The following is a 15,779-nucleotide window of genomic DNA, read 5'->3' on the forward strand; positions in this document are numbered from 1 at the left end:
ACATGTCTAAGATTTCTGGGAGCAAAAACCATGCTTCACCCAGAAGAGTGTCCCCAGTGCTTGGTCTATCCTCTGAACCATGCTGTTTGTACAGGAAGTGTTTAATTGAGCAATCCCGAATCCAGACACCAAATTCCAAACAAGAAACATACTGAACTATGATAAATAATAGCATAGCCTAGAGGCTGGAAAGATAGCTCAGTGGGTAAAGGTCTCGCAGCATGAAGCCTTAAGTTTGGATCTCCAGCACCCACATAAAAGTCAGGCACAGCGGTGCACACCATAAGGGGGAAGACAGAGATAACAGACCCTTGGAGTTGATTGACTGGCCAGCCTAGCCAAAGTGATGTGCTTCAGTTTCTGTAAAAGAGCCTGTCTCAAAAATAGAGGATTAGTCATGAAAGATACCAATGTCAACCTCCGACCTACACACACACACACACACACACACACACACAACATGAGCACATACAAACCAAAACACCACGCTAGAGTGTAACAGAGTCTAAAACATACAAGCTAAGCACAAGAGCATGTGGTGTCCTTGAAAGGGTGGTGTTACAGCCAGTGAGCCCAGAGGTCAGCTCTTTCACAGCCCTCAGAATCACCCAGCATCCATTATTCTAAATCCACAAGCGTCCAGGTGGTACCTTTTGTGATGTATTTGGGAATCTTGATAACAAGGTGGGGTGACTCTGACAGTTCAGTAAGTGAAAACAGAGGTTACTTCACAAGCTAACGCATGCACACTCAGTGACACACCCACTCCTTATGTGGTTAGTTCACACAGATCAGTCATCAGGAGGCGCAACCTTTTTTAACTTTGCACACACTGGTAAAATGGATCCCACCACTGAACAGCGCTCCCCAGTCCTCGAGCAGAATGCCACCTTCTCCCTCTTTGCCATTCCCCTTTGCAGATTGTATGCCTCATGTGTGTGAGTTTGTGTTGGTGCATGTCTACATGTATATGTGTGTGCATACTTACAGAGGCCAGAGGTCAACACCTTATATTTTGAAACAGTCTCTCACTGAACCTGGAACTCACCCACTTGGCAAGCTGGCTGGTGAGTGAGTCCCAGAGTTCCTCCTGTCTCTTCACCTCCCCCTCCCCACCCAGTGCTGGTGTTACAGAGACTTGTTGCTGAACCTGGCTTTAATGTAGGTGCTGGGATCCAGACTCACATCCTCCTGTGTGTGCAGTAAGCCCTTTACTTAATAACCCAGCTCCCCAGCTCCCTCGCACCCTTTAATAGCCTCTATTTCTATGTAACAGTCACAATTACATGTTTTCCTCTTTTGGTGTCTAGAGCAAGTCCATTTTACCTAAGAGACAACTGAGATCAGGATAGCCAAAGAACTCATTCAAGGATCCACTCCTCCTGGAATAAGTTCTTATTCTCTTGCCCTTTAAGTATCAGAGTGAGTAGACACAGGTACTCGTTCAAAGTTCCTCATTATTCCTGTTGTTATGAACACTTTTCAAACTGTCACATCAGTCCAGGCAGCAAGACATATTTCTTCCAGCTGAACCCAGAATGGGAGTGACATGGAAATTTCCACAAGGGAATGCCCAAGCCATGCCAAGAAAGAAACACTGCGTGCCAGGGTTGTCAGTCTGCAGCATTTATTAAGGAGCTTGTGTAAAGCGGTGATTGAAGCATCCTGAGGTACAGGTGATAGCAAGATGAGGGCCGTCCCTCTCCAATAAATCAACCAGGAGCAGATCAATCCAGACAGTTTTGTATGGGAGCTTGAGGAATCTGTTCCAGGGCAGGGGCCAGTTTTTGCGTGTTTAGCAAAGGGATTAACTTCTCACTGCTTATGAGCACCAATATAAACAGGTTTACCAGTGCAGGGGAGCAGCAAGGCTCAAGTCTGCAGGGAAAGCAAGCACCAGCCTAGTGGCTTGATCACGGAGCAGTCAACACACTCTGTGTTCCAGAGTGGGGACACAAAGAACTCTGGAAGAACTGGTCCTACAGAAGAAATTACTACATAGGAAGGGGAGGGCATCTCTCCCCTGGCCCATCTGAAGCCTCCTTAGTCCTTAACCCTGGCTGAACCTGGAGAGAGGAAGACATTTATAACTAGAAGCTAGGAAAATTATGTTTAGAAAAGTTAACTGACTATTCATGGTTTTTGGAACCATCGGGAAGGTGGTAATTTGTTGGTTCTTTTTTAATAAGCATTTATTGGGCTGCCTAGAATTCAATAAGCAACGTTAACAATGGCTAGCTCATCACCACCATCATCATCATAGTCATTAAAAGGGTATTCAACAGGGAATGGTACTTATCTGACTGCTATCCCCTCCCCCCCCACCAGTGGGTGTTAACACTGCTCCTCAGGCCACAGTTTGTATTGTGGTTGCTGTAGCTGCCAATCCTCATCACATTCCACATAAACAACTTCTTTTTCAGGCAGGACTTTCCTATCTTCTCAAAGCGGGTCCCCTTCCCCGCATGCTCATTCTAAGAACGCCTTCTCACATGACTATAGCCTCCAATATGCCCACCTATTGGGACTGAGCATGTGCCCTGGGGTTCCATCTGATCTTCCTCCCTTCTCAGAAGCTCCCCATCCCAACTCCCCACAAGTCAGTTGGTCTCGCAGTCTTTCAGTCACACAAAGCATTCATTCACCCTCCACCCCATCGTAAACAAAGAGACTGAAACTTGATTGAGATTTTCAAATGCAGTTTATTGCAGCAAAACGAAGAAATGGGAGAGTTTCAGAGTGCTCCATAAAAGACAAACGACTCGCAAACACCGTATGTACAAAACCCAAGCAGCTGAGCGTGCTGCAGGATACAGGATGCTATGGGGCGGTCCAGAGCACTGAGTGCTTTGGGCACAGCAAAAAAGCTCTGGGTCTGACGTCCTCTTTGAAATGTCGTGTAGTTGGTGGCAGTTCTGAGTTGTTACTCCAGCAAAACATAAAGTGGGGTCGTTATCAGGGGACTCAGATTGCTACTACTAAAAACTTCTTTGGAGGCAGAGCTGAGCGGGGAGGTAAGCGCAGGGGAAATAGGCTGAATCGGTACCATTCATCTTAGCTCTCTCTCCAATAAGACTGGGGCAATCGATCTTGGTCTTGCCAGCCATATTTGGTCGTGATGGAAAGGGAGAGCTAATGGGGTGGTGAGCACCTCTCTATCTGGTCCCTCGGGAGTAACTAGTGGAAACGAACTTCACGCTAGAACTGCCACTAGAGGACTTAACGCCCCCGGAGCTAGATCCTCCACGGCCTCCGCCAGAGGAACCGTAGCTGCCTCCGGAGCTGCCACCGCCCCCTCCAGAACCACCTCTGTGGCCCCCACTGCCGCCGCCGCCGGAGCCACCATAGCTGCCGCCGCCACTTCCGGAGCCGCCGCCGTAGCTGCCGCCGCCACTTCCGGAGCCGCCGCCGTAGCTGCCGCCGCCACCTCCAGAGCCGCCGCCGTAGCTGCCGCCGCCTCCGGAGCCGTAACTGCCACCTCCGGATCCGTAACCGCCGCCACCTCGGCTACTGCTTCCGCTGATGCTGGTGTGGCTGGTGCTCACCGCTGCAGAGAGACTCGGTTACTCTCCACCCCATTCAACTCGTTTCCCATCCCGCACAACGCCCTGAGAAACCGCCTTGTACTTACACACGCTCACGTTGGGGGTGCACTCTCCAGACATCCTGTGGGAAACAAATCAGACCCTTTAGGACACCGCATCCTCTCGTACCCCCTTCCCATGGAACATATCCTAGACGTCTCCCCGGTGCTCCCCATGAGAAAGCTGCTGCTTAGCCTCGTGCCTCCCAAGCCTGTCGGGTTTCTCAGCCTGCGTCCAAACAGGCAGAGATCTCCCTAAATCGGACAAGGCGCTTACAGCTAGCTGGTGGGGCTCAGTTATAAAGGCTGTGTCAAGAGATCCGGCCCAGCCCCAATGAATTGCTCCATTTCAAATGTCAAAGAGGAATGAGGAGACAGGCAGGGAGCAAATCAGAAAAATTAGAGTGGGGAGGAAAGGTAAAGAAAAAATAGAGCATGTGAACACAAGTCCTTGCTTCCACCCCAAAGCCTAAGACAAATTGCCATCAGGAAGGAATCCCTAAGAAGTGACCAGCTGACAGGGACCTTCCTCACCTGATCTCCTCTCCTTCCAGGAGGGTCCTATACGTGGCAATCTCCATGTCCAGGGCCAGCTTGGTGTTCATGAGCTCCTGATAGTCGCGTAGCAGCCGGGCCAGTTCCTCCTTGGCTTGTGTCATGGCGTCCTCCAGCTCATTCAGCTTGTTCTGGGCATCTTTGAGAGCGCTCTCACCACGCTGCTCAGCTTCACTGATGTTCTGCTGCATGTGTGAGATCTGAGAACAGAATAGAGCATGTTACATGGGCCGGCGCACAGTCCCTAATGTCACCTGGATCTTCCCAACATGTTAGCCTCCCAACCTCCATGGGCCACTACGCTGAGGCACACAGGACCACTGGCCCTCGGGCCACCTTAGCCACCATATCGACTTCCTTTAAACGGTGATACAGTTCTTCTCCTGGGCCTGTCCTAAGACTCTGAACCTTCTGCCCACCTGTCCTCCCTCCTCTGCTCCTCTCTGCTCTGATCATCTCTTCTCTACAGGTCATTTTCACAAGCTTCTCTTTGGAGCATCGCATGTGTGCATTGAGTGCGGGGAGCTGGTATAGTCTCCAAAAAGGATAGAGTAAGCAGAGTAGTGTTGGTAAGGCCTGCAGGTCTCAAAATCAGGAAAAGTCTCCCCTATGACTGGAGGATCACCCCATTTTGTGGAACTGAAGGTACCTGCTTCTTGACACCATCAATTTCAGATCGAAGTCTCTGAATGGCTCGGTTCAGCTCCGAAATCTCCATCTTGGAAGTCTTCACACTGTCACCGTGTCTGCCAGCTGTGACCTGCAGCTCTTCATACTAAAGATGACAGGTTAGTTCAGTTAGATGTGGGTAGAAACCAGTGTGCTTGGGCACACAAACATGTCAGCAGACACAGGACACCACATCAGATCTTCCAGAGAACCTACTAAGTTTGCACAAGCTTACCTTGCTCTGATAAAATGTCTCAGCTTCTGCCTTGCTCCTCTGGCAGATGTCATCATACTGGGCCTTGACTTCAGAGATGATGCTGTCCAAGTCCAAAGTGCGGTTGTTGTCCATGGACAGGATGACATTGGTCTCACTGATGTGAGTCTGCATCTGAGACAATTCCTGAAGGATTTAAAAGTTCAGTGAGTCTCACAGAACAAAAACTCAACTTAGAGGGAAGGCTCGGGAGTTGGAAGGAAGGCACTCTGCAGATGGAAGACTCAAGGACCTCCATCTAGGGTTTGAAATTCAGGCGTTTACCTCGCGGTAGAGCGCTGTGAGGAAGTCGATCTCCTGCTGCAGGTTGTCCACCTTGGCCTGAAGTTCTACTTTGGTCATGTAAGCTGCATCCACGTCCTGGAGGAGCAAAGGCGTCATAAAGCCACGTCCTTTCCAGGACAGGCCTCCTCTCTAGCTGTGAAGGAGTTCTCCAAGTGGAGTTGGACTTAAGATCTGCTCCTTTCCTCCAGTTAGATCGCAGTTCTAGGCTGTTCCATCTCCTCATAACACAGGAAGCCTGCCTGGCTTGCTGAGAACTTGCCTCCCCACTCACTATGTACAGGTGCTGAAAACCAAGGAGCAACTGAGGCCTGGATTAGTATAGGTCCATAGAAATGAGAGAAAATATCTCTACTGCCAGATATTCAGCAGGCTGGCTACCTGATTCTCCACAACATGGCTTCCTTCTGCCATGACCTTTATTGTTTCCCAGATGAGTTCCACCCCACAGAATCTGCTCACCTTCTTGATGGTCACAAACTCATTCTCTGCATTTGTCCTCTTGTTGATCTCTTCCTCGTACCTGCAGGGAAGCGTGGCTGATTAGGCAATTAAAGGGGGTTGAGGCTTGAACCTCGTGTTCTGCCTGTGACTGCCTCCCTTCATAAGCAATGCCATCTTGCCACCCCTTTCTTCTAAGCACGAAAATCATTAAACTATCCATCGTCTGAGAAGATGTAGAGGCTTTTTTTGTTTTTTTGTTTTTTAATGCCCAATTGATTTGCCCCAAAATGAGAGAAAACCTTTGCTACATAAATCATATTCTTAAAAATCTCTTTCTGACTATCTTTTGGATAACTATTGAGTCAACATACACCCAACTAGGCTCCCTTACTTGTTCCTGTAATCTTCCACCAAGTCCTGCATGTTCTTCAGTTCCGAATCCATCCGTGATTGGTCACTCTTCAGTTGGTCCACTTGCCTTCTGAGGTTGCTAATATATGTCTCAAAGTAGGGATCTAAATTGTGGGTCCTAGTTGAGGTGTCCACCTGCTGCAGCAGCTCCCATTTGGTTTGCAGCACCTGGTTCTGCTGCTCCAGGAAGCGCACCTAGGAACCAAAGACCCATTACCCCAACTGCAGGAATGGGCCACTGAGCAAGACCAGTGCCTCACTGGGAAGAGAATTTCAATTCCCATTTGACAACAAGAGGCTTAGGGAGAAGCTGATTGAGGTGACATCAATGTCTGAGCAAAACACAACCCATGAGTTAATCCAGAGATGCCCTGGAAGGAAGGAACTGTATAACACAATAGTGCAGCACACACAAAATTTCTGGAATCATCCGCTGGAATAGGAAGTTTGCCTTACAATTGTTTTTAGGCAGATAGAAACTTGCATCGCTGGGATATATACACAGTTCAACAGTATGTTAGGAAAATAACAAATTGGATTTGAAGCTTATTGTGCCTAAATTTATATTGACATTATTGACAAATTAGCAGAAAAGCCAAAAGTGGCTCGTGTTTTTCTAGACCTGAATATGTGTATTTTAAAATCTCCTTCCTGATCCAATGCTCATGGGAAATTGTCAGGGGATGGAGATCCCTCTGACAGCACAAGGTATTTGGCGCCAACCTACTCCATCCTTTCTGCTACTCCAAAGGCACCTTTTACGGCCAGGAAGATCCTTATGGGTTTCTTATTTGCACCCTAGAAAGTTCCATTAGCCCTATTTCTATGTAATCTTCAGTCAAACTTAGTTCAAGAGCTCAATAAAAACGGAGCAGGATGTCATACAGGCTCATTTTGGATTCCCTTTCTCCAGGAACTTGCTCGTTAGCATCACTCCTGAGCGTACTTTTAGCACATGTCCCAGAATTCCATTCTACTTGTCGTTTTAGTCATCAAATGCAGGCACAAGGCTAAGCCTACCCCATCTTGCTGCTCAGTCCCACAGCCTAAGAGCAATTAGCTCTCCCGAAACCCCAAGCAGGTGAACTCACCTTGTCAATGAAAGAGGCAAATTTGTTGTTGAGTGTCTTGATCTGCTCTCTCTCTTGAGACTTCACTTTTTGAATCTCAGGGTCGACTTCCACATTGAGAGGTTGCAGGAGGCTCTGGTTGACAGTGACTTCCTGGATGCCACCAGGAGGGCAGACAGGCCCAAAACCACCCCCAAATCTACCACCCCCATATCCACCACCACCAAAACCACCTCCACTGCCAAAGCCACCACCACCAAAACCACCGCCACCAAAACCACCGCCACCAAAACCACCACTACCAAAACCACCACCCCCAAAACCACCACCCCCAAAGCCACCACCACCGAAGCTCCCACCACCCATGCCACCTCCAGCCACACTCATGGAGATGCTCCTGCCACCTCCAAGGTTAATCAGACTTTTACTTCCAAAGCCACTACCAGAACCCCCACTCCCACAGAAGCCTCCTGAAAATCTCCCGCCACCGCCTCCTCCACTGCGGCGCACAGAGCTGCTGGTGGATTTGCGGTGGAAGCTGACAAGGCCTGCGGAACCAGAGCTGAAGCCTCTGCCGCCCCCAAGCCGGCAGGTAGACCTGCTGCTACTACACTGTCGACTCATGCTGGCTTCGAGAGGAGAGCAAAGACAAGAGAAGAAAGGAGCTGAGAACTCCTCTGCCTTGAGCCCAGCGCCATGCCCTTATATACTGGGAGGAAATTGGGCTTGGTCCTCAGAGTCAGCGGAGATGCAGAGCCCGCAGAGGGTTTGGCTTGCCTGCAGCCATACAAGAATTTTACGAGCCTCAACAATACGATAAACACTACACACCTAGCTCCCAGGATGGGCTCCCAAAATTGCTGTGCAGGCAAGATTGACTCGTGTGGTAATCATTTTATCTGACAGGATCTCTCTTCAAGTGTTTGTGGCTTTGAGAAACCAGGACCCCACATTGCCTCCTTGGTGTTCTTGACAGGATCCCCCCATCCCCGCACAAAAGTCTGCCTGCCTGTACTCTCACCCGTCACTGGGTGCTGCAGAGTAGCAGGTGCAATTCCTCGAGCGTGGATCCCTAAAGCAGCTCTCATTCTTCAGAGGTCGTCCTTTCAAACCCCAGCACTTATCAAATCACACCTCCTGGAACAGAGTAAAGGCTCTGGAAGCTAGAAATCAAGTGTTTTCTAAAGTTGGCTTCTACAAACGCTCTACATTGATTGACCAAAAAGGCAGCCGCCAAGCAGACCCGATGGACAGATGGTCTGGAAGCTCCTGAGGCGAGCGCTGAGGTCTTTCCTAAGCTTCCTAGATGTTCCTTTTCAAAGACAAACCAGGGCAGGAAGTGGGCATAAGAGGCCAGCAACTGAAAGTAGGTGCCACGCAGATGCCAGTATGGAGTGCTTGTGGGGGTGAGTGGCACCTGGTACCTGCGGTAAAGCAAAGTGGGGAAGTTGAGGCATGACAGTTGGTTTGGAAGGGAGGGCAGTTATAGAAATCTGGAAAATCTGTCCTGCAAGGTTTGCAGAGTTTCTGGAGTCAGCGACAACAGCTATTAAGGGGGGTAGGATTTGGGGGGCGGTCATAAACCGGTCATGTGCCGGAAAGTGTTTTCTGGTTTATACACAGAAGTTAATGTTCATAGCAACTTTGAGAAATATATTAGTCTACCCACTTTTAAATGAGAAAACTGAGGCATGAGGGTTGGAAAGCTTCCCCACATCTCCAGTGGCCCCATGGAATGTGAGCTGAGAGCACCTAGTTAAACACAGTGTATAAGATCCCAAGCCATGTTTTGTTTGTCAGTGTGCAACTGAGTTCACACCGCCTGTGTGAGACGCTGTCCTGCTATGGAGGGCTCTGAAAGAAAAATGAGTTTATCTTTTGAGTCCTTTGATCCTGGCACTTGGAAAAATATTGTTTCAAATCACTCTAAGAAGAGGAGCGTGGAGACGAGGGAGATGCTGCTCTGTCTAGGCGGCGGCATCGTGGGCATGTGCATCGCACCCGGCCAGGGGCCTTCCTGAAGAGCAGCTGATCGATATTTACAGACGGTAGTGACGCGGAGATCTGGAAAGACCTGAACCTACACGGAGGATCGTTTAAAAACTTCTTAGAAGCCTGGCATGCTCCCCATACTCGATGCAAATGGAGGCAAAGACACCTTAGTGAGGAGCCTGCTGCTCTGGCTTCTGACTCCTTGTGAGTGTGTGGGAAGTCCCCTGTGTACAAGCAAGCTCTGAAGGAGAGGGCCATCTCTAAAGACCATCCCCCCAGTTCCTGGCAGCTCTGCACCAGGCAATTGTGCCAACCCTCTGCAACCGACCCATCGAGCTTTCTCTTGCTTGTTTGCCTGCCCTCCTCCAAGAAGTCCCCCAGCCTGTCCTCTGTCCCCCACTCCTCTGTCTCCACAGCACTGTCTTCTGGAACTCTGTCCCAGTGCCTGCAACTTTGGGCTGCTAAACTAACCATCTCTTTAGGGAATGAGTAATTGGTTCTTGGGAACAATGGGGACAGGAATGACCTTGGCGTGCTAATGACTGTTGCCTAATCGTCTCTGACAGGCAATCAAAATTCTTTTAGTCCAGCATACTCCCTTATGAGACATATCATTCGGCACAATCGATTCCTTCTAGCATTTTGGAGGGGTGTGCATTTGTGTCTGTATGCTCGTGTATGTGAATGTGTGTGTCAGCCAATGACAGATCTTTCTAGTGAGCCCTGCTTCCCTAAGCAACCAACAGAGAGAACACCAGGTGATGGTGACAGTTTACAGCTCCACAAACACATTCCAGCAGGGACCCTGAGAGGACACAAAAGCACCCTCAACTTAAGTGCCCATGGCTCCCGCTGGACACATACCAAAGTTTGTTTCCCACCAGGCCATTGAACCCACTATATGAAGCTGAAAGCTGAGGTCTAGAGAGGGTTAACACATTCCAGCTAGGACAAGACACGGGTGGAACTAGACCTTCCTCCTAACCTGAAGAAGAAGTACAGAGAAAGCAAGTGAACCTGGGGACTATTCCCATCTTCTGGTTCTCAGAGACCGTGCCATCAAGCCTGCCTTCCACAGAAGTGAGAACATGGCTCCAAAGAAGGAAATGGCACCAGCCCAGATGGTAAAGTCCGTTCCTAGGAATGCTCCAGTTTCTGAATCAAACCCCTATTCCCTCTCCATGGTTCATTTTTAACCCTCGAGGGTAGGAACCGCAGCACTGCTGGCGAGCCACGGCTAATACCTAGGATGTCCTCGGATGCGGGACACTTTAAAAACACCCGTGAAACAAAGGTGTAAGCCCCACACTCCGAGAACACATGAATGAAGAGAAGCAAACCAGACTCTGGAGGTCCAAACACCGTTAGGTGTTGTATCTCACGTAGCTGGTACTGAGAGGTACTGACCCCATTTTAAGGAAAAGATAACAGGTTCATAGAGGTTGAAATGTGTACCCGGGGTCACCAGATGGTAACTGACAAGCCAGACTTGTTCGCCTCCAGAGCCAAGCCTCCTGACCTTGGCCAGGCTGTTACCTGCATCATGTGTCCCTTCTTCATTCAGCCTCAAGCAGTGACCCTTCCTCTCTGTGCTTTGTCCAGTCCTCTTCTTCCTCCTTCCTCTCTGTCTCATTTTCCCAGTTTATTTCTTCTCTTTCTGATAAGTATCCTGTCAACTTGTTGCAAAGCCCATCCCGCAGACAGGCTTTAGGACCACACACACACACACACACACACACACACACACACACACACACACACATGCACACGACACGCACACATGCATATACACACACACACGCACACGCACACACACATACACACACACACCTCTCATCCTGATTAGCTGCTCTAGACTCTCATTTCAGTCAGTCTGTAATAACCAACTACTCAGCTGGTTGGTGGTCAGTCCAGACCTCACCTCCTCCAGGGAGGTTTCCTTGATTAACACGCTGCTATTCTGTTGGGCTCTTTCCCCTGAACTAGGTTACTGCCTTAGCCGAGCATATGCTGATGTGCTGGCTCTTTTGCAGGTGTGTGTCTGTGTGCTTGCTCACCAATACTAATCCTCCAGGTCTTAGGGGCTTCTCGACCTGCTATATGGGCCCCAGCAATGGAGGGATAATCCCAATAGCACAAGCTGAGGCCATACCAGAACATCCGCACAGGCCTTTCTCCATCCTTCACCTCCACCCCCCACCCCACCACCCCCACACCCCCACACTGTTGCCAAGGTAAGCTTTGGGGCACAGCAGGGGCAGGTGTGGTGATGTTTTGAGAGCTTTTTGAGGGATGGGACCAAGAAAAGAATTAAGAGGAACATGCCATGACAAGCCACCCAGCCCTGAGGGACTCTGCCGGGCTGTGGGAGACAGAGATTTCAGGGGAGTGGGAAACCTGAAGCCTGGGAGGAGTGCAGGGAGTCCCAGACAATGGGGAGGCGGGGTGAGATGTTGAAAGCTGTCAAATGGCTGAGGAGGGGCCAAGGCTTTTTAATGCAAGATGGAAAGGTGCAGAGGAAGGGACAGACTCATTGAAGGCAGGCAGCAAAGAGGACAGCCCCCAGGAGTCACTGCTGGGCAGTGGGCGAGCCACCAGAGGCCTATGTAGGAGAGAGACAGTGAATGCTGTGTCGCTGTGCACTGGGGTGGGTGGAGGAGGCCACTACCACACTCCTGAAGGCACATTTCCAGCTGTGTGACCCTAGGAAGGTCACCATCCTCCCTGAGGCTAAGTTTCCTCGTTTGTAAAATAGGGGCTAAATGTACCTTCCAAGGAAACTACAGGGTGTAGAAGGTAGATAGAACGAAGGAAGTCAGTAGGTCTTGCATTTGGAAGGGCCTAAAAGCTGATATAATCCCGGGGGAAATTTTAGTACAAGCCCCTTGCTAAAAATTGTCAAACCCCTATGGTTTAATGTCTTGAAACTCCCCAGGGCTTGGGAAGACCACGAGTCTGACATAAAAAAAATGGTGCTGCATCTCATAAAAACAAGGCTAGCAGCCAGCACCTGCAGCAGAAGGGAGGAAGGACTAAATGCATGGGATGCCTGTTCTGTGGAGTGGAGCAAAATTCCACAGCAGGGGCGGGGGAGGGGGGGAGCAGACTGGAAGCCAGGCTGGAACTTGGAGCCCCCAAAAGCCTTCCAAGGTTAGCATTGGGACATTTGAAAATGATTGTTCATTCTGGAGAACCTCCCAGAAACCCAAGTTCCCAGCCCAACCCAGCAACAGAGCAGAGCAGTGATCAACTTGAAGACATACTTTCCTGATGGATCAGAAAGCTGATAAAAAAAAAAAAAAAAGCCACGGGGGCAACAGAGAACTTGAAGAGGGACTGCTGGAGCACCTGGCTTTTTAATTTGAAGGTGCGTCCCGGGCCAAAGGGCTAGGCGATTGGGTGGCATTCTCAAGACTCCTCCTCAGACCAAGGACTTTCCCAGCCTAGACACGCAGGTCTCATCCAAGGTCAGATGGAGTTAGAGGGAGTGAGAGAGGTGGTGAGCCAATGGCTGCTCTTCCTGTTCACTGTGTCCTAGATAAAAATCTCTGCAGCTGAAAAGCCGGTGGAATTAAATTTAGATTTCTATTGTGACTCGCCCTGCCACGCCTCCCAAGGGGAGGAGCCGCTGGCAAAGCTTCCCTGGGATCCACACTAGCTCCTATAGTCAGTATCTGATGGGTGATGGATGATGGGCCAGCTACGCTCTCCTTCTAACTACCTATCTTATGGGAAAGCACTCTCTCGGCATTATAGAAAACCCCACCAAGCCCCCACTGGGGCCCTCCTAGGTCCTGTCACAGTGACTGTGGAAACCGTATGAGATAATACAAGTGGAATTGCTTGTTATTCTCACTGGGATGATCTGAGTGTGATGGTGTTTGGCCCAAGTGGGACTGCTCATTGACCACACCAGAGAACCTTCTCTAGAGTCTTCTGCAGTCTCCCAGTGCCAGTCTCTGTTGTTCATGCCTAGAAAACTCCCCATTGCCCAGAACATAAGCCTATAGACTCTAGATTCTAGGTTCTTTGCTTGCCTCCTCTCCCTCTCCCCATATTTCCTATGTCCCTGCTCTGGAGTATCTTCCTGCCCACAATCCTAGAACTGGGCATTTGATTCCCTCCTCCTGGTCCATGATTTGTTTTTCTCTCTGACTAAGATTGTCAAGTCTTTGGACATTAGAAAAGGCAGGATATGTTTTCTGGGACAATCCTAATTCCCACCCAGAAGGATGGGAAAGATGGCCTATGACTAGCCCGGAACTGATGCTTTTTCCCAGAGTCACCTTGGCTTCCCTTCGAGCACCACACACACATGCATGATCCCGGTCCACACCCTCAACCGTGTCTAGTGCTGCCAGAAGCTCGGGCTGTTTTACAGTCCTGGCTTGGTGCTTGGCCTTCCCTGGTGTCTGACCTTATTCTTGCCATTAAACATACAAAGTGGGATCCCTTGCTTTCCCCTGCCCCCCCCCTCACATGCACGCTTATGGAAGCAGAACTGTGAAATGCTTCCATGCACATAGCCCCACCATCCTTTGTGACTTCCCTCAACCTGACAGCTCTCCTCTTCGCAGCCACATAGTTGGTGTCTCACACGAAATCAAATCTACTGGAGCCCGCCCCCCCCCCCCCCCGTCCAGGTGGGTCATCAGCGGGGCCAAGCCTCCTTGTTGAGGCAGGCTCTTCAAATCTCCGCAGTTAATAAGCTCATCTTCCCCTGCCCCAGGCTTCTCCCTGGAACCTCCAGCCATTCCACAAGGACCAGGATTCTTATGCCCACCACTGCTGCCCTGGTCACTGTTCTCTGCATAGGCTCCTGTCTGCACCAGTCTCGTCATTCATAGCTCCCAGAGTGGTCTCCCAACAGAAGAGCCTGAACAGGACTCTTCCTGGTTCTCCTCTTCCTGGTTCCCATAGCTGTCTCAGCCATCACCACGCCCTGTTGACTAATGCGTTCTCAGTGACAGGTAAACGTTGTCAATCATTTTTATTCTCACTGCTGTCTCCCCACCTCTCCCTTGGCTACTCCCCAGCTTTGGGCTTTTGACTTTAAATATAGAACCTTGTTTCCATATCCTCTCTCTCTTCTTCTGTTGGAACAATTCCTCTGCTCATCTCTCCCTTCCCTAATCTGCTTCCAACAGGCCTGCTGCCAAGATAGATTGTCAGGTGTGCCTGGGAATACATCTTACCAATATAGTCTGTGGTCAAAACTGAATGCATCTCATATCTGAATTCTATCTATATTCCTTCACTGAATGAGAAGCCAGGTCACAAATCTTATGAGACTCCCTCACACTGACTCAGAAATTCCACGTAGGAGGCAGGTATGGAGTGATTGACCCCATCTTTTAAAATTCTGCATCTTGTTTCCCTTGAAGAATCTTTTAAAGCTGCCCTGACCCTTGTCCCTGCTCAGGGAATGGGCCTCCTCTCAGGGAATAGACCTCCTCTCAGGGGGGCCTCTGATCAGGGAATGGGCCTCCTCTCAGGGAATAGACCTCCTCTCAGGGGGGCCTCTGATCAGGGAATGGGCCTCCTCTCAGGGAATGGGCCTCTGCTCAGGGAATGGGCCTGCTCTCAGAGAATAGGTCTCTGCTTCTGGCCTTCTAGCTCAGTTTCTCCCTTGACACGGCTTCCTCTCACTCACACATTCTCATCCTTCCTTACCTTTTAGCCACCTGTCCAGAGGTCCCTTCCTGGCTTCCTGCACGCATATCACCTGCTTTAACCCCAAGCCCCACACTTTCCAGTCTCCATAAGCTAGCTCTGCCCTCCGGTGACCCCTGCTGCAGTCCCACGTTCCAGCTCTGGGTCTGCTTGGGTCCTGGGAGGTGAAGGGGAGGTCCCATTCCCACCTAGAGAGACTGAGACACGCTCTGCTTTCTCTTCCCTCTGTGCTTCTTTTCCCTTCCAATGTGCCATTTGTGTTTCAGCACCTCGATATTCAGAAACCTGTCTGCTCTCCACGGTATCTCAGGGCCTGCGTCACTGTTTGCTGCACAATAATTCACTCCAGTATGATCGCAACCCACAATAAGCCATCATAGGAACTATGCAAATGCTGGACACTGTGCAACTGGTAAGTGTTGAGAGCTTGGGAGGCTTTTCAAGAATGTGCACTGCTTGTACAATAAAAAAATAAAGAAGACGATCCTCCTTGGGGGCAGTGATGGCCCCACAGGAACGTGCTCGCCTAGCAAACATGAGGGCCTGAGTTGCTCTCCCAGAACCCACAGTATAAAAGCCTGGCACAGTGACACACACTTGCAATCTTAGCACCAGATTAGGCAGAGATTGGTGTGTATTGTACTCATTGACCATTCCGCCATACTAGCCTAATTGGCGTGGCAAGTCACGAGCCTATAAGAGAACTTATCTCCCCACCCAGAAAAGAAGACAGACCACACCTGAGGACCAACAGCTGATATCCTCTGGTTCCATGGGCATATGCCCATGCCTGCATACACACACACACACACACACACACACACAC

The 15,779-nt window shown here is 49.9% G+C and overlaps 1 protein-coding gene and 1 long non-coding RNA gene across 2 annotated transcripts; one reads left to right on the plus strand and one right to left on the minus strand.

The window, feature by feature from the left end:
• Nucleotides 1-2,682: 2,682 nt before the first annotated feature.
• On the minus strand, nt 2,683-7,944 carry Krt1 (keratin 1). The gene is made up of 9 exons (XM_048449601.3): nt 7,310-7,944; nt 6,199-6,413; nt 5,826-5,886; nt 5,346-5,441; nt 5,043-5,207; nt 4,788-4,913; nt 4,118-4,338; nt 3,632-3,666; nt 2,683-3,547 (listed from the first exon to the last, which is right to left on the minus strand). The coding sequence occupies exons 1-9, from the start codon at nt 7,910-7,912 to the stop codon at nt 3,156-3,158; spliced, it is 1,914 nt and encodes a 637-aa protein (XP_048305558.1). The 5' UTR covers nt 7,913-7,944; the 3' UTR covers nt 2,683-3,155.
• Nucleotides 7,945-11,828: 3,884 nt separating this feature from the next.
• LOC146890990 (uncharacterized) lies at nt 11,829-15,703 on the plus strand. Its single transcript, XR_014997922.2, has 3 exons — nt 11,829-12,647; nt 14,010-14,250; nt 15,220-15,703. It is a non-coding gene; the product is annotated as an uncharacterized LOC146890990 (long non-coding RNA).
• The last annotated feature ends 76 nt before the right edge of the window (nt 15,704-15,779 follow it).

Source organism: Myodes glareolus, chromosome 19 (assembly GCF_982192425.1).
Source record: "Myodes glareolus chromosome 19, mMyoGla1.1, whole genome shotgun sequence".
Taxonomy (NCBI): domain Eukaryota; kingdom Metazoa; phylum Chordata; class Mammalia; order Rodentia; family Cricetidae; genus Myodes; species Myodes glareolus.

Excerpts from the sequence above, each read along its gene's own strand:
- Krt1 (XM_048449601.3), bottom strand. The coding sequence starts at position 7,912 with ATGAGTCGACAGTGTAGTAGCAGCAGGTCTACCTGCCGGCTTGGGGGC. Across the intron at positions 5,208-5,345 it reads TCACAGCGCTCTACCGCGAG|GAATTGTCTCAGATGCAGAC; the intron begins GTAAACGCCTGA and ends TAAATCCTTCAG. Across the intron at positions 4,914-5,042 it reads AGACATTTTATCAGAGCAAG|TATGAAGAGCTGCAGGTCAC; the intron begins GTAAGCTTGTGC and ends TGTCATCTTTAG.